The sequence below is a fragment of the Rutilus rutilus genome (assembly GCF_951802725.1).
Source record: "Rutilus rutilus genome assembly, chromosome: 12".
In the NCBI taxonomy this organism is placed as follows: domain Eukaryota; kingdom Metazoa; phylum Chordata; class Actinopteri; order Cypriniformes; family Leuciscidae; genus Rutilus; species Rutilus rutilus.
The window spans coordinates 30,985,493-31,006,787 of NC_140217.1; the positions used below are offsets into that span (position 1 = coordinate 30,985,493).

General features: G+C 38.2%; 3 protein-coding genes across 7 annotated transcripts in view; all 3 read right to left on the reverse strand.

Moving 5' to 3' along the window:
* Positions 1 to 1,716: 1,716 nt before the first annotated feature.
* On the reverse strand, positions 1,717 to 9,895 carry LOC311301212 (G-protein coupled receptor 22). Of its 3 annotated transcripts, XM_084426174.1 has the most exons (3): positions 9,593 to 9,895; positions 6,136 to 6,249; positions 1,717 to 5,983 (listed from the first exon to the last, which is right to left on the reverse strand). In XM_084426174.1, exon 3 carries the CDS (start codon positions 5,873 to 5,875, stop codon positions 4,295 to 4,297), a length of 1,581 nt encoding a protein of 526 aa, XP_084282300.1. In that variant the 5' UTR covers positions 5,876 to 5,983; positions 6,136 to 6,249; positions 9,593 to 9,895; the 3' UTR covers positions 1,717 to 4,294. The 3 variants fall into 3 exon arrangements, with proteins under 3 accessions (XP_084282300.1, XP_084282301.1, XP_084282299.1); XM_084426175.1 differs by lacking the exon at positions 6,136 to 6,249; XM_084426173.1 differs by lacking the exon at positions 9,593 to 9,895 and having other exon boundaries at positions 2,709 to 5,983; positions 6,136 to 6,267.
* Positions 9,896 to 10,845: 950 nt separating this feature from the next.
* On the reverse strand, positions 10,846 to 16,853 carry LOC311301221 (tissue factor pathway inhibitor-like). The gene is made up of 5 exons (XM_084426186.1): positions 16,741 to 16,853; positions 15,298 to 15,429; positions 15,160 to 15,222; positions 11,969 to 12,142; positions 10,846 to 11,820 (listed from the first exon to the last, which is right to left on the reverse strand). The coding sequence occupies exons 2-4, from the start codon at positions 15,407 to 15,409 to the stop codon at positions 11,973 to 11,975; spliced, it is 345 nt and encodes a 114-aa protein (XP_084282312.1). The 5' UTR covers positions 15,410 to 15,429; positions 16,741 to 16,853; the 3' UTR covers positions 10,846 to 11,820; positions 11,969 to 11,972.
* Positions 16,854 to 17,028: 175 nt separating this feature from the next.
* The window catches only part of col7a1 (collagen, type VII, alpha 1), a 62,035-nt gene continuing 57,768 nt past the window's right edge, over positions 17,029 to 21,295 (reverse strand). For all 3 annotated transcript variants that reach the window (XM_084426167.1, XM_084426166.1, XM_084426165.1), the window contains exons 104-115: positions 21,117 to 21,188; positions 20,712 to 20,747; positions 20,516 to 20,596; positions 19,871 to 19,924; positions 19,735 to 19,788; positions 19,590 to 19,652; positions 18,684 to 18,746; positions 18,467 to 18,583; positions 17,889 to 17,966; positions 17,751 to 17,804; positions 17,560 to 17,608; positions 17,029 to 17,176 (exon numbers count right to left, since the gene is read on the reverse strand). In XM_084426167.1, coding sequence (XP_084282293.1) covers positions 17,157 to 17,176; positions 17,560 to 17,608; positions 17,751 to 17,804; positions 17,889 to 17,966; positions 18,467 to 18,583; positions 18,684 to 18,746; positions 19,590 to 19,652; positions 19,735 to 19,788; positions 19,871 to 19,924; positions 20,516 to 20,596; positions 20,712 to 20,747; positions 21,117 to 21,188 — 741 coding nt within the window. In that variant the 3' untranslated portion in view covers positions 17,029 to 17,156. The remainder of the gene's footprint in view (positions 17,177 to 17,559; positions 17,609 to 17,750; positions 17,805 to 17,888; positions 17,967 to 18,466; positions 18,584 to 18,683; positions 18,747 to 19,589; positions 19,653 to 19,734; positions 19,789 to 19,870; positions 19,925 to 20,515; positions 20,597 to 20,711; positions 20,748 to 21,116; positions 21,189 to 21,295) is intronic.

The window sequence follows — 21,295 nt, forward strand, 5'->3', positions numbered from 1 at the left end:
TTACAGCAGGAGCTCACAATTAAAAAGAGCCCAAACTCAATATATTCCATCAATCAGATCTAAAGATATTCCTCATGGCGTTCTAACTTTTCAGTCTCTCCCATTCACTTTCAATGGCCCATTGAAACAATGGCCCTCAATGGCCTAGTGGAACACCACAAGTTTAACTCTGTGCCATTTTGTACAAAATAAAAGTTTTTCAAAACAAAATTCCTTTAAGTAGACTAGTGTGATCAACAGTGCCAATTTTCTTCAGATTTTATTTAATATTTCCCAAATTATTCAAAAATAATGTTTTTTTTTTACTCAAAAAATGAGATGCCTACTCTCAAATAAATGAGGCCTACGATTAATCAGATGCAAATAGAAATATAAAACCAGTCCTAATCGAAAGAGAACAAGTTGACAAAAAGATTGAATCCAATATTGGGTGATAATACAACATAACAAGTGATTTATAAGCTATTTTTTGTAGGCCGGTCATTTTTGACCGGGAAGACCACAAGTGTGACAATGTGCCATTTTATACAAAATAAAAGTTTTTCAAAACAAAATTCCTGGTGAAAAATTTAAGTAGACTAGTGTGATCAACAGTGCCAATTTTCTTCAGATTTTATTTAATATTTCCAAAATTATTCCAAAATAATGTGTTTTTTTCCTCAAAAAATTAGATCCCTACTGTCAAATAAATGAGGCCTACGATTATTCAGATGCAAATAGAAATATAAAACCAGTCCTAATTGAAAGAGAACAAATTGACAAAAAGATTGAATCCAAAATTGGGTGAAAATATACTATAATGAAAGATTTATAAGCTATTTTTTATAGTCCGGCCATTTTTGACAGAGAAGATCCCGGGGGTTATAGGGTTTTGAACACCACACAAGGGTTAAACCTACCCATCCCCTTGCTGCCTGGAAGGCGCCGTTGGGGGCTAAAAACACCAAACACCGACTGAGCCTGGGTTCTCCCAAGGTTTTTTTTCTCCATTCTGCCACCTGATGGAGTTTTGGTTCCTCGCCACTGTCGCCTGTTTTTGCCTTTTTTCACCTTTGTTGCTTGCTAAATTTAACATTTAATTTATTTTCAACAATAATATTGATCTGCCTGCATTGACACCATTATATGAGAACTGAACTGAGCTGGACGATGACATCACGGTTTTCTCCAGAGCGGCTATATATATAAATGAACTAAATTAATAACTAATTTAGAAACATCACTGAACTTACTTAAGCTGACTGTGACGCAGTTTTCTTCTGGAAACAAACTTTATTGCATTATTTGTCTTTTATCTCTGTAAAGCTGCTTTGAAACAATCTGTATTGTAAAAAGCGCTATATAAATAAATGTGACTTGACTTGACTCGACTACAGGGGCGTAGTTTGTGGGGGGGGGGGGGGGGGGGGATATATATATAGATATATATATTTATACCATGCAATATTTATACCATGATCACATGAAAAATATGCAGACCCAAACTTCAACCCCCCCAATGTTCAAACCAAATCTACGCCCTTGCTCGACTATACTATATTCCAGATCGGCTTTTGCTTGATGCTTTCACTTCAAGCCTGTCTGCTTGAAACAATTTTCATTGGCAAAAAAAAAAAAAAAAAAAAAATCAGCAGCAGTATATGATTTAACTGTTGTGTAAAAGTAATTCTTCTTTAATATGACAGCCGAGGTTAGGGAACAAAGCAAACAAGCAAAGAGGCTGAATCTTTTTATTACTGTAATTCAGACTTATTGCTCCTCTATTGTAAAGTAATACAACAATCATCTCAAACTGAAATAATGTACACCACCGACAAGATATATACATAATACGGGACACAAATCAAATAAATTAATTTCGACTTTGTAAAAGTTGTTTTGTCAATATTTTCAGAGACTGATGCCCTTGGTAGAGTAGAATTCAAATTGGCTGCAGTTTCAAACCACAGAAATATTAGTGATTATTTACATCCCTGATCATATACATTAATAAACATAATGAGAAATCTATTGCACTCTAGACTATCAGTGAGAAGCACACTGTAAAATATGTGCACATGTATGTGTACTGGTGGATAGACGGTTACTTTTTACACCACACAATGAATGCTGATGAATTGGTATTAATTTACATGGAAATCATGCGATGCATAACCTGGATTTGTAATTTATTGCACATGGCCTCTTGCAGACTCACACCTGTAGGTTACTCTCAGTCTTGCTCTTTTCCTCTAGCACCATGGGAACATTTGTGCTCTACTGGTTAATTAGACAGTGCCCTGTTGACCTCAGAGTTCAGTGTGCTTTAGAAACCCTGTGCTGATTAGTTGCCAATGATACTACACACTCGTGGACAATAGAGACCTACCAAGGTTTTTTTTTAAATTTCCTTTATAGAGGTGAGCGAGTCACACATATCATCTAACACATCTAACACATTAACGGTTTCCTGCACACACCTTTTACCTACAGTCATAAATAGGCCCAGACGGAATCTTCCGACTTTCTTTTTTTCTTTAACATTTGTGGGGTAAATCTGAGGAATGGATTTAAACAGGCCCGTAACAACCAAAAAAAACCCACCGAACAGACATGGCCAAATTGTCCCCCCGATATTTGATATTCTTTATTCTTAATCCATTACACACCACTCTGTTTGCTGTTAGGATGATAAAAAAAAAAGTTAGAAAAATCTTTTTTTTAGGGTGGTTTGCCTTAGAAACCTGCCTTAGAGGCTAAGATAGCCAAACAAATCAAATAAAGCGACGTTCCTGTTACTGTTCACAGAAGACTAGTGTCAATTCTAGCTCAATGCTTCAGTTTTAAGTGTGAGGTAAGACGTAAGTAGCCTAGCTAAACATTTAATATTTGACAACTGTTTAATTTCACTGTTTTGAATTGAAAATATAGGCTATCATTTGCTTGATTCATGTAATTCATAACTGAATGTGACGAGGCGAGAAACATTAACCACATTAACGGATGATTTTGGTTGCAGGGGTTGCATTTCGGTTGGAAATGAAAGTCGGGTTGACGTCAGAGCCCGACATACGATTCACGTCAGAACCCGACATCAGAACCAGACGTCGGTTTGACGTCACCATCCAACGTCGAACAGACGTTGGATTTTGGTTGGAAATGAAAGACGGGTTGACATCACTGATGTCAACGTCAACCCGACTGATGTTGGTTTCTGACGTCAACCCGAATTTCATTTTCAACCATAATACAACGTCTGTCCAACGTTTGAGATTAACTTCAATCTGACGTTGGATTCTGACATCAACCTGATTTTCATTTTCAACGTTGGGTTTGGTCTTCTAAATGCAAATTTTTTAACTGTTTTGGGGCACACTAGCTTATAGATAACAGTAAGGCTAACATATTCATACTAAGACAAAAAACTTTAAATAGGGCACTATTTGAGGGAACAGCTATTTGGGTGTCCAAAACCATTGTGGACGTTTTATTGAGTGCCCTTATTCAATCTCACATTCAATCCCACGACTGGAACTGTGTTCTAGAAATAAATTTGATATTGATATGAGGGTAGGTAGGCAGGCATAGATTCAGAGGCATAAGGTACTGTAACATACAACAATAATAAAACAATGCGTTGACATTTACTTTTCACTTTTGATACTTAAGTACTTTTAAAAACGAGTACTTCTGTACTTTTACTTAAGTAAAAATCGGTCTTTACAACTTTTACTTGTAACGGAGTAATATTTGACCAGTAGTATCTGTTCTTTCACTCAAGTAAGGGAGTTGTGTACTTTGTCCACCTCTATGTGCGAGTGATTTTGAGTGCTTGAAAATAATGGTCAACTAGTGCACACACATTGAACACGTCTGTCCACACCTGGTCCACACTCGCGGTCAAAAGAGTATATTCTTAACAGCGTGAGATGGAGCAGTACGTGGAAAATAACACATACCTGGGCATTAAGAATGAATGTGTGCATATTTGCAAATAGTTCAAATTGATTACTTTACAATGAATTGTAGTTCTTTTACTGTTCTTCTTTTTTTCTTTGTTCCCTTAAATCCCTTTAAATCCTTTAATTTCTTTTTTTTAAAGTGGTTTGGTCCCCCCAGTTTTTAAAACATGGTTACGGCATTGGATTTGAACATGGTGAAATAGGTTAAAAGGAGTTAAAAATAATCATATTTGCAGCTAAAAGCATAATTAAATTATCCCAAATATTTCATAAATGGACAGATGGATGTACACAAGGGATTGCACATTCAGATTCCGTGTGAGCCTAGTTACAAACCACATTCACACAAACACTCACTCTCTAACAGCCTCCGCCAAGCAGCGGTCAGTAGCATCGCTGCAATCTGCCCCGTGCTTGCGACGGATCCTGGTGTTAGTGCCAATACGAGTATGTGTGTTTTGTGGCCGCAACCTGCGCAGACGGGTATGTAGAACTTTGCGCAGTTTTTGGCGCGTGAACGCATAAAGCAGCGGATGTAGCACTACCGTCCAATAAGCGAGCACCAGAAAGCAGAGTCTCAGGCGTTCTAGCCAATCAGATGGCCCGATGGCCAGCATGAGAAGAGGAATGATGGAGAGAGGCGCCCAGCATAGCAGAAACGATAGGACGATGATGACGGACATGCGAAAGACTCGCCTTCGGCGTTCCCTTCGATCTCGGTGGCGCCGAACCGCTCGACGCAGAGCCAAAATGGCCGACACTGACGCGCCCACACCCATGCTAGACGGACCCTGGATGGGGGCGGGACTTAGCTGAGTGGTTACTGTAGACACAGTGGGCATGGGAGTCAAAGGCGTGGTCACTGATGATGTACCAAGGGTGGGAATGTGGGTGCTAGTTATGACAGACACAGTTGCGGTGGGACTCAAAGGCGTGGTTGCCATGGATGCAGTGGGAGTGGGGTTTAAAGGCGAAGTTATCACAGACACAGTGGGGGTGGGGCTAAGGGGCGTGGTGAGCGAGGGAGTATTCGTCTCAGTGTTGATGGTTACCGTGGTAACTGCATCCGAGGTGATAAGCGGTGCGGTCGAAAGCGGCGGGGGGGAAGTGGGTGTGTTTGTCGTAATGTGATCCGGCGACCTCATTGACCTTTTACAGCGTAACCAGAGGCGAAGTCCAGGACCAGGTCGTTTGCTGTCTCGGTGGGGCCTTGCCGTGCGTCCGATGCGGATGCGCAGTGCCTGAAGAATTCGGGAGTATGTAAACAGCATCACAGCGAGAGAGCACAGGAACAAGGGAACCTGTAGTAACAGATGAGCCTGCAGAGTTCCTCCCCACTCTGAACAAAGCACAGTGCTATTGGAGTGCAGAAACACCCCCTCGCCTTGGCCCGACACAAACCCCGCCTCCACGAATGGTAGGAGTGGCATGGCTAAAGAAATCGCCCACACTGCAACAAGCAAAACGGTTGCCCTTCGAGGCGTCAGCAGGCGATTGGCTGGCCGGACGCTGATGTCATAGCGGTCTAAGCTGATGAGCAGCAGGTTAAGTGCGGTGCCTACACTGGCGAAGCTGGCTGCCGATTCGTGAAGACAGCAGAGGAGGGCGTGGTGAGGAACCGAGGCTCCGCCCAGTATGAGGAGCGTGGCAGTGATCGGCAGGCAGAGGAGACAGAGCAGCAGGTCAAGGGTGTGCAGGCTGAGCGTGACGGCATGGCTGACGGACTCCAACAGGCTGCAGTGACCACAGTATAACACCAGCACAGTCAGATTGCCGCCAACCCCCAGGAGCAACTCCAGCAGCAGCACAGCGCTCAGTGTAGCCCGGAAGCCCAGCCACGTCCCGTCCTGCTGTGCGAGTCCGACCCCCACGCTATCTTCTGCCTGTAAGAGGGACAGACCGTGGCCCTCAGTGAAGCTGCCATCTGTCTCCATGGACACCGTCGCCACGTGCCTTTAGGCATAGCAACGCCAGCCACTCCCACTGGCCATGCTCCACCTACTCAGGTGTTTTCTTGGGGCGTTGATGAACGATTGATAGCTCTATGGTGAGAAGACAAAAACAGAATGAAGCATTAATGAACAGGCCAAAATGTACAGAATTTACTGAAGCAGGACACAGTGAGATCCACTGACCCCTTTCCCACTGAATTTATTTATATATTTACTGTATATAACATTTAAAAGTATATTACCGTTATATATACAGAGACTAAGATAGATTCACCGATGCAACCAACCGAGCACAGGCATCATTTTGGTGAAAAAGTGGTTTGGCTTGTCCTTCTGAAGTGTAATAAGGTATTGATCTAGCAAGACAGAACGAAAAAGATGAGCATGACTTAAACGTGATTCTGCAGTCCCGCACACAGTTAATGGGATAGTTCAACCAAAAATGAAAATTAGCCCATGATTTACTCACCCTCAAGCCATCCTAGGTGTATATGACATTCTTTTTCAGACAAATACAATCGGAGTTTGTAATACGAACTCCGATTGTACTGGTCTGAAAGAAGTATGTCACTATTGAATGTGTATTCATTTTTGGGTGAACGATCCCTTTAAGTTTTAACAGACAGATGAATTGCATCACAGAAAGATCTCTCACACATGACCAAGGACACAAACAACTTCTGAAACCTTGATGAGTTTGGCTATGGCGAATGGGTACAGAAGTGTACAAAGACTGCTCGATGTCAGATTGTAAGTACTACTTGCACTTTAACGTGCTGAAGAAACGGACATGATTCTAATAAACTCAAAATCAATCTTAAGTGCACTAAAATATGTGCCTTCAAATCAAGTCAACTCTCAAATTATAGGCTGCGCAATTACAACAGCCTGTCGTTCAAATAAAATAAATAAATAAATAAATGAGTTTGACTTGAGACTGATCCCATTTCTAGCATGGTTGTTACTATGGCAACTGGTCTACAGTTTAAGAGTGGTCAAAAAATACAAAATTTTAGACTTTCTACATCTGTGGCTGTTCAAGTGGGGCTCAGAGTTTGCCTCTTGAGCACATCTGTGATAATGACCGCAGGATGAAAGTTTTGATGTTTAACACAATGAGACTGCAGAGGGAGGAAGGGCAATACGGCTGGCATGCCGATGCGCCCCATGCCATGCTGGTAATGAAAAGAGGTCACTGCAGTGGAACTTTTGACTGACAGTACAATACTTAGATTTAGGGCTCAGATGAACAACTGAAGCCTGACATCTTATGCGCACAGAAGTGAGACTGAGGCAAAAATAAGTAAGATTGACTTTTGTCAGAGATGCGGGATCATGGCTTTGCATGTAAAAAAACTAAGGAATGGTGAGAGATAGAGAGAGGGAGAGAATGAGAGATGAGTGGGAGGTGCAGGTGCACACTGTGTTGAGAAATCGCTGGAGGAGTTAGTTTTTACCTCCTACCATCTATCCATCACTGTGCTATGCTTGAGATCCATCCATCTTTCTTTAGACTAACCATGCTGTCTCAGCTCTTTCTGCCATTTATCAGACTCTATTTCATTATCGTTGTTTTCCAAGACAATTTGGTCTGTCCATGCTGGCTTTTAGCCTGCCTGGTAAAGCAACAGTTCACCCAAAGATAAAAATTCTGTCGTTATTTATTCACCCTCATGTTGTTCTTACCCAGCATGTTGTGATTTTTCTGTAGAACACATAATATGTTATTCACACAGCTTTTTTCCATCAAATGACAGATCATAGTGACCTCATCTGTCAAGCTCCAAAAAAAGCACCATAAAAAGGATCCACGTGACTTGTGCACAATATTCCAAGTGTTCTGAAGTCATTTAAATGCAATCAAAATGAACTTTCCCTCCACTGCAGCTCAGTGTTAAGTATCGAGATACTTTAAATATATATATATATTTTTTTTTTCTATTTTAATCTGATTAACATTTAATAATTTTTATCATTTCTATCAGTTTATTTGTATTTTTTATATGTCTAGTATTTACATTATGAAATGGGAGAAAGGCCGCACTATGCTTAAATATTTTTTATTTTTATTTGCACATAAAAATAAAATATATTTAAGCATAGTGCGCCCTTTCTCCCATTTCATGATTATAATTATCTAGGCCAGCACTCTTAAAGCTGACAAGTATACTCGAGTGAAGCCTGCTCCTATCCACATTTACTTAGTATTTACATTATAAATGAAAATGTTGGAATAAAATAAACTGGAATAATTATTCCCTAGCTGGAATAAAATAAGTTTAATTTTAATATTTTATTTCAGGTCATGTTTATTTTATTTCATTTAACAAAACGTTTTTATGGTTTTAGTTCACTATAATAACCCTACTGCAGCTTTCAAATCTTGTTATTCCGCATATTCACACTGCCACATTGAGATTGGTCACATGATGACATCAAACCTGGCAAGCTGTGCAAAGATTCTTCAGAATTTCTCCTTTGCGTTCGATAGAAGAAAAAAAAAACAGCATACAGGTTTGAAATGACATGAGGTTGAGTAAACAATCATAAAATGTTTCTATTCTTCGTATAACAATAGCAGAGGCATTCAAACCACTGCATGTTATAATTTATTGTTGTGTCTCCGTGGACAAAGGGCCCTATGGTGCACCAAGTCAAAATTGATTTCTAACGAGCATATTAATGGTGGAATTAATATGCAAAGGCATTTGTTTACAGACTGTGGAAATGAAAGAGCGTGACAACATGTGAATCTACATTCACAAGGCAAGGAGGAACCAAAATAACTCCACATCTAGAAGGAGCTAAAATAGCTGATGATCTAGATTCCTCTTTCCTTTCATACACATTCTCAACAGACCAGGGCCACTTATATACTGCTCTATACTCCATTGTTTCTTGCTGTTGCTTTTTGTCCTAGAAGCAAACTGTAGCCTTAAATCTTATTATGAATGTACACACTCCATCTCATACATGCTCCTTTTCCTTCTTTCAACTGGCATCTTGCAGCCTGGTCTGAAGTGCATCTGAAAATCCATTTGGCTGTAATCAGTGAGAATGTGTGTGCGTGTAGGAGCAAAAGCGCAAAAGATGATAATGGGTGTGATGAAAGTCAAATGATTGACGCAGGCGTATTTAACTTTTTTTCTCTCAATAATTTTGCTGGAGTCACGTGTCTCTGAGCATGTGCATGTGTCCAGTTGTGTTTGAGATTATCAATGTGAGAGGATGATACCCTGATTCAAATTGGAATGTCATAAGGCATCCCATAAACTGAGAAGTCCATAGTGACTGATAACAATGGCTATTCAAACTAATGGGGGGAAAAAACCCCATTAATTTGCAATATAGCTATTCAAATGACATCTTGAATTTTATACACAGGCTCACTGCAGATAACAGGCAACACATGGATTTGCTCGGTAAACAAATCGTCCGTAGTGGCGACATACCCCGCATATGGCATTGCTGCCAATTTTTGTTGTTGTTGTTGCAGTGTAAGAAATATTAGGAGTCGCGTCCAGATCAAACGACACCGCTGATTGTCTCTCATAATTTCTATGACGCGCGCTGTCAAAATGTACCACTTAAACAGACAAAAACGAACGAAGAGAGATGGTAAAATCGACTCGAATGGCAGTCAAGTGGAAATATAGCCTCGTGAGTAGTGTGAAGATGGAGAAGGAGGTTTTTACTCACCTTGCCCCGCGCGCCGGGAATCCCCGCTACATTCCACTGCGGTCCGTGCAGCGCGCGCGCAACTCTCTCTCTCACTCTACTAGAGCGCGAGATTCCTAGGGGCTTCAGGACAGTCCGCTGTCAGGTACGTGCCCGGAATAAATGTCTCACCTTCACTGGTGCTAAACGCTGATAGAAATCGCCACGCTGCTTCTGTGAGTACCCATGAGTGCTATCCTGTGTAGTAGACGTACTGAACCCGCTCACTCAGCGCGAGCGCGCATCCACACACACGCATCCACACACACGCACACTGCAGGCTTCATCGTGGAAACGCACGAGCTACTGTCTGCAGTCCATGCGATTCTTAAAAAACAAATGTACAAGATACGGTTTCTGCGTGGATGACATTTATTATTCGAATTAATTAAAGCATGAAATCTCAATGGCAGTCATTAGCTGTAAATGTAAATATGAGCGTAAGTATATATGTTTCCTCTAAGAACTTTAATGCTCAGCACAATATGTAAGGGCAAAGAAATTGCTCTTCAATGTCAAATTCAATGCAATTTACTCCTTCCTTCCCAAGGCTATTTAGTAGATATGGAAAGGGGAATTTAAGAGGCATATATGCAATGATCTGAGAGGATGAAGAATGCATCCACATGAAAGAAAAGCTCTTTATTTTATATATAAATATATATATATATATATTCAATGCACCAAGGCTTGATTAAAACATGATATAGATTAAGACATGGTTGACCTTTGGAGTCTCAAATTTGATGCACAGTTGTCAGTGACTGACAAACTCATTAAAAGGCACAATGACGGATTCCTCTAAAATAACAGAATAAAAATATAGACTGGCACTCAGACGATTTGTGATTAAGCAGGATTGAGAATTTAAAACAAAATACCCTAACAGATGGACTGGCTACAATGCAGTCAATGAATAAATATGAGTAGAAATGAATATGAAAACAGTGTTTGAGTGACAGCCCTGAAAGAGTAGTAATGAGTGTTCGTTGGCATCTAGACAAGATGGGCCAGAATCATAACTGAATCATCAGATGTGTAATAAGGATTGATGCACAAACAACTAAAAAAGACAACATAGAGTGACAGCAAATTAACAATGAAAGAAGAGAGAACAAGAGAGACTATACAGTTCTGTCCTACATAAACTACAGGTGGTTACTGACCTTTTAATGAGGCTCTAGTTGCCATATAAGGCTAGTCTTACTATTCATAGTAAAAATGAGAGCTCCAACACCATTAAATTCAGACTTGTTCATTACAATTCAATGAACATTTAGTCTAATCTCATGTTTATTTTTCCCTTTAAATATCAATATTTATTCCAAGCAAATGTTGAACACGAAGAAAAGATTAATCACTTTACAATGTATGAATGTATAAGTAACTTTGGCAGACAGGGTTTGTCTTGTGCAAATAAAAATGTAAACTGCTCAATGACTTTAAATGAACAGGTCTGTAGGCGTGTAATCCATATACTAAAATGGAACACAAATACTGAATATAATCAATGAAATACATGAAAACAATAAAATCAATCAACAATATAAAAATATCTTTCAAAATAGCACCATTTGTCCAAGTACACATGCAACATCTGATAATGAAAGAACATTCATTCTCCTTTTCAAGCAGATAAAAATACAGATCTACATTTACAGTACAATTTTGTACAGCATAGACTTATTCTAAGAACGAGTCTAAGATCAATTCTTTAAGAACTGGAATATTACAATGCATTCTTGTTTCTGTTTTTAGCACCTGAGAAAATGTCAGTGGGTGTAAATACGTGGCATCAAGGATTAAGTGAGAAATGAAAGATAATGTGGTATGCTGTGACTAACTGGACTAACGTACATGTATATTTGCATATAAACTTATTTACCTAAATGTTCTTGTGGACAGTATGTTATGTTATAGACAATGTTTCTATTTTACCTTTGCCTGCAATACAATATCTCTAAATGAATCTAGACTGGCAGAAAGATTAACAGATGTTTGGCAGCTCAACAGACACAAAATAAATAAACAAGAAAAAGATCTTTAAGATCTGATCAATATTTAAAATTTGCTTGTCCCATTGAGGAAAAGGTGTTGACATCAATCTTTACCTCGATCTCTTGTGCATGATGGCAGAGTTCAAGGTTTTTATATTGTTGAGTTAGAGATCCATTTACAGTCAGCTCTCGTCTTCACGCTAAAACACAATTCTATAACAGAATAGACAGGGTTGTAAGGAAAACCTCTTCTAGATAGATGCAGTGCAAAATCTTCTCTATCCAATCCAATTAATAATTCATGAACAAATATGCACTAATGCACCATGTGTCACCTTCAGCCCAGTGTGTGTTAATGTACCTTCTTATTGTTGCAGACAGAGTTTCTCACACTCTTCCTTCTGTAAATAGCGATTAGCGTTCCCTCCACAGCCGCTGTAGATAAAAGGTCTACAGGCGCCCACCTGAGAGTTGAAGTACCAGCGCAGAGTAAACCGGGAACAATCACCCTCTTCCATGGGCAAGATGCAAGAGTCTAAAAAGACACATGAAATAATGGTTCAATGGTTGAAAGTCTGGGGTCAGGAGGATTTTTGTTGTTGTTGTTCAGCAAGGATGTATGCGATTGATAAGAAGTGACAATAAAGACATTTATGTTACAAAAGATTTCTATTTAAATGATTAAAAATGCATTTAACTTTTATTTATCAAAGAATCCTGAAAAAACACGTATAATGGTTTCCAGAAAAATAACCCTCTGGTGCTCTTCACATGGCGGTCAAAAATTGCAGATTATTTTATTTATTTATTTTTCAATGAAAGTAATGTACTATATTTTAGTTTGATAATGTTTTTTATTTAATATTTTGTATTTTTAGGGGATTTTATGGTACTACATTACATTTACGCAGTATTTATAATCCATTTATTCACGTTTTGAGCATAGACCTGAAATGTACATTTCCAACTTAAAGTGTCGTAAATCTTGAATGCTTTAAAAGCTTAGAAAAAAGTTCACTTAAAGAATTTTACGTTTATTGTTATGAAAAATGCACAAAAATACTATTTCGAATTTTTATATGAAATCTAAATTTTAAAAAACACATTTTGCAAAATCTAAGCCATAAATCTAAACAAGTTGTGTTCCAAATTTGAGCTTGATATCTCAAAAAATGAGCTTTCAGTAAGATTCTGTTTGGCCGCAGTGCCAAAAGATTTCACTAGATGAAATCTGTCTCCCATTCATTTTTGTCTCCCATATTTTTTTCAGGACCATTTAACCTTTTCGAATCATGTCCATGATTTTTTTGCATGTTCACATTGCAAGTGCCAAAACCTTTACCAAATTTCGTACCATTACGATAAAGTAAAAGAAAAAAGAAAAAAAATATTCAATAAAAAATGACAGATAATAACAATAAGAAATGTTTCTTGTGCACTGAATCAGCATTTTAGAATGATTTCTGAAGAATCACGTGACACTTAAAGGTTGTATCAGCGATTTCAGGCCCAAACATAAATTATCACATTCATCTAATCTTTCCTAACGATCCGCGTCAAAAAAACGCGTCTCTGTAGGCAGCCTAGGCTCTGAGATCTGCACACAAAAACAACGGTTTTGCGCTCGTGTTCTCCGACTTCGCGTGCAAAACCTCACAACACCCACCCCCTGTCGGTGATTGGTTGGAATACTATTTATTTTGGTTTTGAGTGGTTGGTGAAACCAATTGTTTTTGTGTGCAGATCTCAGAGCCTAGGCTGCCTACAGAGACGCGTTTTTTTTACGGCCTGCTTATGGGGCGGACAGCTAGCGGATCATTAGGAAAGTTTCGATGAATGTGATCATTTATGTTTGGGCCTTTTTTGGGCCTGAAATCGCTGATACAACCTTTAACCTTTTAAAACCGGATGTGTCGTCGACAACACAGCCAACCAAGCTGTATTCATGTCACTGTAACTCTTCAACTGTTTGCACTATCAAAAAAATTCAAATAGTTCCTGAAAGTAGACATTATGCGCTTTTCGCCAATATACGGCTTATAACGGTAATGTCATGCTTTCAGTCTGCAAATGACAGCAGTGCATCTTGTATAGATGTATTATAGTTCATTTTTCAACTTTAAAGTGTTAGTTTCTTTCATTCATGATTTTTTATGTTTTTTTTTCTAAATAAAAATCAGTATATTTATTCTAGTTTTTTTTATTTTTGTCTATTTAAATTCTATTTACAAACTCACCACACACAATAATGGTCAATAACTGTAATTTGTTGAAAGCTTATCTTTTTCTGAAAAAGATGACACCTTGCACATGAAGAAAAAAAAAATCTAATTATGTGAAAAACACCTATTTTAGTTTCAGGTTCTAAAGGGTTAAAACTGGAGTTATGATGCTGAAAATTCACAGGAATAAATTACATTTTAAAATGTTAAAAAAGAGAACAGTTGATAATACTTTATTTCGATAATACTTTAGTCCACTTTAAACATTCTACTAACTATGTTACTTTGCAGCTAAATATCAACTACCAGTCATTAGAGTATCAGTAGACTGTCTGCTTAATATCTACTTGCACTTTATTTTGATGCTCCCCCAACAGACATTCTAATAACTAGAAATAACTATGCAACTACATCAAAATTATTCCACTTACATGAACCTTAACACCTAACCCTAACCTAAAAGTCTACTAATAATCTAATGAGAGTAAGTTGACATGTAGTTGTAAAGTTACTTGTAGAATGCCTAAAGTGGACCATCGAAATTAAGGGTAAACAAACAGTTATTTTAAGTTGTAATGATATTCACAATATTACTGTTTTTTCTGTATTTTAATCAAATAAATGCAGTATTGGGGAGCATAAGAGGATTTTCAAAAACATTACAAAATCGCACCGACCCCAAAATTTTCAACTACATGGCCAAAAGTATGTGAACCTACCACTAATTTACAAGTTTAGCTTTTCCAGCTACATCCAATATTTCTGTATGCAGAAACATTTCGTAAACACCACATCTATATATCCTGAATTAATGCAAATTGAACAATATGGCGAAACACTGTCATTAAATGCACACAAGGCAGATTCAACTCTTAAACTTGTCATTATGGCATCTCTATAGTTGAGAGTGCCACAGAGATCTGTAGAAATATCCAGCTCTTTTCTGTGGCGGGACAGCTGCTTGCAATCTCATACTAAGAGCTGTCATGCAGATGAGTCAGCGGGTTTACAGCATGCAGCAGATACAGAGGAAAAACAGGAAGTGAGCACAGCAAAGAACAATAGTGTGCAGCAATTACAGAGTGCAAAATTATGATAATCCATCATCAGTTCTGTTAGGGGTTTGAAGACAGTGACATCAACAAAGCAAAAGTTGAATACATTCCTACAGATAGCATTTCTAAGTATTCTGCCCCCAACAATAACATGGAAAAGCAGTAAAAATGTGAAGAATGTATTAATACAATATCCACCATCATCAACACTGTAAATTCCACAGTAAAGCTATAGGCAGGCGTTCCAACATACAACATCACGAGTGATGGCTTACCTTCACCTTTCACCTCTCTTTTTGTCCTTTCAGCTTTTAATGAATCAACAGAGACTGTTTGACCTGCCAAAATATCAATATATTATTCTGTGTCTGCACATACAATTAAAAATGTTCTGAAGAAGAAAAAAGGCATACCCTGGCTTTTATTGACAGTGGTGTCATAGTCAGCAATCTCCACCGCTGGAGCGTCATCATCATAGGACTCTATAGAGTAAAAGTGCTCATAGTCTGGATCATTTGTGTTCATCACAACACGCAGCTTTGGACCTGTGCACGGATGCACAAATAAAGAAAGCTTTTGGAAATCATATTTAGAATGCTGGAATGTCGTAGTTTGAAAGCAATCGATGTACATGTGCAACTGGATAATGTTAAATACAAGCATGTATTTAACAGATCCCACTTATTTTCATGGCAGAAACATAGTTTCTGCTTAAAGGGGTAGTTTAAAGAGAAAAATTCATTATTGTCATCTTTTACTCACCCTCATGTTGTTCCAAACCTATATGACTTACAGTACATTCTTCCATGGAACATGATAATGAGATGTTTTGAGGAATGTTGACACTGCTCTTTTTTAAATAATGCATCGTGACCACTACTGGAGAAATTATGGAATTATGGAAATATACTTAAAAATATATTGACATCAGTGTGAACTTACATGAACATGTATTATAATTAAAATTTATATTAAATGCAGCTTAATTATTTTTTTTGACCCACTTCATTAGAATAAACTGACAAGCATGGCAAACTAAAATATACTTTAATGTCCTTTCTATTAAACCTTGTATGTCATTTATTTAAATATATTTGTAATAACACATTTGTAATGAAGGCGCAATTTAGTAAATTTAAAATATATTAACTTTGAATGTAATATGGAATAACACTACAGTTAAAATTTAATCACTTTACATGAGCTTAAGTAAATTAGCAAACATTAAAAGAAGTGTACTTTTTAAGAGCACAACAAAAGATTATAAAATTAATGATTTACAATGTACTTTAAAGTAAAACCTTTAATTTGACATTACAAAGTGCACTTTAAGTGTAAGGAACAGTCATGAAATGTTATTGTAATCTTTTTAAGTTTTATTAATTAATACTTTCTGCTTGTACAGTTTTTTAAATATACTTTTAAGATTTGACATACACTACAAGTGCACATTCAATAGAATTAAGCACTTTGTTTTCACAAGGTCAAACTCCAAAAAGCACAGTAAAAAGAGTCCAAATGGCTAACGCAAATTCTTCTGAAACCAGATAACTTTCTGTGAAAAACATCAAGATCCGTTGCACTTGGCACAGGACTCATGGACTTTTGTGCTTTGGAAAAAAGCAGTGTGAACATTCTTCAAAATATCTACTTTTGTGTTCCACAGATGAGAAAAAGTCCTGGAATGAGAGATGGTTGAGTAAATGATGACAGAATTTTCATTTTTGGGAGAACTATTTCTTTAAACTAGTCCTTTCAAGAAAGTAATGAATACGGGACAGAGTGACAGGAATTTTTTAGCTTAGAAGAGAAGTGGATAAATCGAGATAGCAGGACGAATTGAGGATAGGACTCACCCTCCTCGTCCCCTCGGGTTAGTGAGCGCTCAGGGGACGTGGAGGAGCGACTTCGGTAAGTCTGCACTTCTACAGGTACCTGAACGTCCTGAACACCTGAGAACAAGCCCACAACGAATTACACAAATGCAAGACAGCAAACCCCATCAGTGAACGCACACACACACACAGGCATTCATGTGTAAAGATGTACTCAAAGTTCATGCACTACATCAACAATTTTGCATGCACTAAACCCAAAGTTTAGCCATGTGGACACAAATCAGAAATTCTCACAAACATTCTCAACAACAAGGTTTATACAGACTGAGACCACATCACACAAGACACACACTAAGTGTACTATTAGTGTACTGTATGGACACGAGTTGCTGATGCAATGATAGGAAAATGTAGCTATATTGAGGATATATAAGTCACAACTTACCTCCACAAGCTTAAGGAAAAAGAGAGAAAGAGAAAGAGATATGAATTTAAAGATACATAAGAGAGAAAATCAACATTAATCAGAATTTGCATCCCATTTTACTTCTGTAAAAGAATTTACAATGAAAAAAAAGTCCGGGATTGTCTATCACATTTATCATTTACCCAGCTGTTCCATATCACAAAGGAGACAAATTGAGTTTGCCACTGATGAGGCGGACAAAAGTTTAAAACAATGTCTGAACAGGATTTTTTCTTTCAGAGCACCAAAAAAGAAAGTTGTTATAGAGGATTCATGTAGATTTCCTGACTTCATGAAGTGAAACGATCATTGATGGTGATGGAAAATTGTTATAGATGGAGATAAATGACAATTATCAAAGATCCACTCACCACAATGCAAGTTCATCTCAGTTCGAACATAACCCCGAATCTCATCCTCCTTTAAAAAATAAAGAGAGATGTGACCAGCCCTTGAGTCATTCTTATTTATCTTGAGGGTTCAATGTGTGGCTCAGGTAGAAGAATAAATTATGCATAACATTACAATAAGTCATGAATTGTAAAAGTCTATTTGTTCTGACCGTCATGCCTGCTTCTCCTCTGTCTCCTTTAGGTCCATCAGAGCCTATCTCACCCTGATACATAAACACAAAGAGACACATTTAGCGATGACAGATGTATAAAGAATCAATGCAGAGGTAGATTATGTTTATAGTCACCTGTTCTCCTCTCTCTCCTGGGATCCCTGGTATGCCACGTGGACCAACCATAGCAGGGCCTGCAGGACCTCTTTCTCCCTACAATAAATATTCAAAACCTCACATATGATGAACTAACCCTGCCCCTTGTGCATATGAATCAGGGTTTCCTGCAGCGCTATTCAGGAGCAGCACTGCTCTGCACTGCACTACATACACATCACAGCAAAATAAAACACATTAAAATAAAATAAATAACTTGAGAATTTTACTGTGTTGAGAGAGAAACACTCTATAAAGCATCTCTCAAACAATTGACAAATCAGTCTGAAAAGAACAGCGTAAATGGTCTGAATCATGATCCAGATTGGCACGACAACTCACATCCTCACTGAATTTGCTGATTACTCACTTGTTTGTTGAACCACAGGTTATTATGTCAGACATTAAATGAGCCCAGATTGTTACAGTGATGTGTATTTTTTACAGTGATACTGTCCCCCCCATGAAAAACTAATCCATTGAAACAATGATATGACCTCCATGATTATGTAAATGTCCCTTTGCACATACACAGTGGTATAGAGTAAGTTTGATACCTTTTGTCCCTGCAGACCCTCTGGACCTTTACCACCAGCAGGTCCTTGAGGGCCTGTTAGACCAGGGGGTCCATCCACACCTCTCAGACCAGGAGGGCCTGGGATACCAGATGGGCCCTAAAGAAAGCAAGAGGAACAACTAATAAGTCTCTTTCTTTACTTAGATCAACAGCATTAGATTTAAACAGCAGGGAGCTAAAGAGGTTTGCATACTCACCCGGTCACCTTTCTCGCCCTGTGTTCCCTTTGGCCCCAAAACTCCATCAAAGCCTCTGTCACCCTGGGCATCAACAGATGAATGTTACGCAGTTTGTTTAAAGTTTCATTGCACCTGTTCCACTTTTTTTTTTAATTACAAGGGCTACAGATTATGCAGTTCTATGTTACTGTAAAACAGTTTCAAGCATTTTGTTGTCCACTGGTTTATTCAGTAGGGTTGTTAAAAGTATTGGTATGTTGGTACCAGAGCATGTGAGCAGTAATATTTCCTCAACAGCGAAATATTAATTGGAGCGTCACACTGCTCCACTCACATGCTCTGGTTGGTACCAATCTGATATTAAGATGATAAAAATACAACAATAATAAAATACAGTATCAGTAGTACAGACTCGATTCAAGCCAACCGTGATAAAAATGCTGGTATGCACCCATTACATTCACAGTTTTTATGTGTTTGAAAAAACATCTATGTCCACCAAAGACAATATATTTCTATTTTAATATATTCTAAATTGGAATTTATTTCTCTTGATAGCAAAGCTGAATTTTCAACTGCCCTTACTCATCTTCAGTGTCATATGATCCTCCAGAAATCATTTTAATATGATTTTTTGCTCAAGTAACATTTCTCGTTATCAAATATAAAAAAAACCAGTTATGCTGGATATAGGATTCTTTGATGAAAGTTCAAAAGAACAGCGTTTATTTGAAATATAAATCTTTTGTTACATTATGAATGCCTTTACTATCATCTTTGCTGAATAAACGTATTACTGTCTTTAAATAAAAACTTGAATGGCAGTTTTACCGTGGTTTAATAATTGATCAAGAATTGTGAATGTTTGTATTATATCAACCCTTCCCTATTATTCAATATAATCTCAGACCTCAGATGTTTTACCTTGGCTCCAATGAGCCCCTCCTTCCCTGGACTTCCTGTGGGACCTTGAGACCCGACTTCACCCTGAAATAAAACTTGCATTCAAACAAAGATAACAGCAGGAATCACATGCACCCCTCACACACAAATAAATGTGTGTACGTACCTGCTCTCCTTTCCTCCCCGGCAATCCTGGTCTGCCATTAATCCCACCATCTCCCTATTAACAGACACAATTCATGACTCCCAGCAAAACACTGCGACACAACACAAATTTTCCTCAAGCTCTCTTTATTACTCACCTTGTCTCCCTTTTGTCCGCTTGGTCCACATAGCCCCTTGGAGCCTCGTTCTCCCTGTAAGCAATTAAAGCTCAGTCAACCTGTCAATCACTCAATGTGACAGGGAGTAATGACACTAGAGAAAAGCTCCCAGGGAGGGACTATTTGTAAAGAATAAAATACTATTCATGTGTCAGTCATCCAACACAAGCACACACACCCTTCAATTACTGTCTTTCTCATTAGTGACAACAAATAGAGGTCTATCAGGGATGCTGAATCCAGATAAAAGTTCTTATCTGCTATGTAAGGGTGTGCGTCTATGTTGCCGCTGGCTGAAGGGCAGCTAGTACTGTCTGCAGCAGCCCATGTAATCCCTGAGAGGAATGATTCATACGCAGTCTTTCATGTGCCTCGCTGCACTCGACAAATCAATTTCTCTACACATGCACGCACATACACACACAAAAAAACTTTGACATGATGGCTCTATGGTACATATGCAGATGAATATCAGACACAATGGCCTGGAATCCAGACTGTGGAGGAATTATAAGCAGTGTGATCATCTGGTCTGAAGGGCTCCTCAAGGTTACTGATAACGTTTGCAAGAGTCAGTTTGAGTTTTAATCAAAGAGACAACCATTAAAATGCACACACACACACCTTGAGGCCTCGCAGACCTATGTACCCAACCTCTCCCTTCTCTCCTCTCATGCCAGGCAGGCCATCTTTACCAGGTGTTCCCTGTAGAGGACAGATAAAAAAAAATGAGGGGTAGTCATAGGGATACAGCTGAGTCTGGGGATTGTATGTGTTATTCATGCACTGATGTTATAGGAATCTGAATAAGAATACACACCGCTTCACCTGGGACACCTGGCTGCCCTGCTTCTCCCTGCAAATGATAAGCAAAAAAATTATCAACATGATCTTCACACACATTTATATACATTTTTAAACACCCAAATGTTTTTGTCACAGTTATGCTTAGTTTTGCTTTCGTTTGCTTTTCGTATCAGTCTGTTTAATCACCTATGTTCCTTTGTTCTCCTTTTCCAGCCATAATCAGTTACCATGGATATTAACTTAATAATCACAGCTGTTCATCATTTAGTTCATCACCATGTGTATTTAGTTCCTCTCCTTTACTCATTCTTTGTTCGGTATTGTTTGTGCATACTGTCGTTATTTATACCTTCATCATTGGATTAAAACCGTTACAGTATTCATGTTTAGTTGTGAGAGAAGAGAATATATTTTTCACCTTCTGACCACCAGGACCACGGGCTCCTTGGAAACCAGAGGAACCTCTCTCTCCTGGCTCACCTCTCAGACCCTACAAATATTAAAGAAAAATCACAAATGAAATTTCTTTCATATATTAGTAATGAGATTAAACAAATACATTGACTCTCCTGCTTCTAAAAAGAGACCTTAGCAATC

Bases quoted from the DNA above. Each gene is read 5' to 3' on its own strand.
- LOC311301212 (XM_084426175.1), bottom strand. From the start codon at position 5,875: ATGGAGACAGATGGCAGCTTCACTGAGGGCCACGGTCTGTCCCTCTTA.
- LOC311301221 (XM_084426186.1), bottom strand. From the start codon at position 15,409: ATGAACACAAATGATCCAGACTATGAGCACTTTTACTCTATAGAGTCC. The intron at 15,223-15,297 runs GTATGCCTTTTT...ATATTTTGGCAG, and splicing joins CACTGTCAATAAAAGCCAGG to GTCAAACAGTCTCTGTTGAT. The intron at 12,143-15,159 runs GTAAGCCATCAC...GTGTCTTTTTAG, and splicing joins AAGAGAGGTGAAAGGTGAAG to ACTCTTGCATCTTGCCCATG.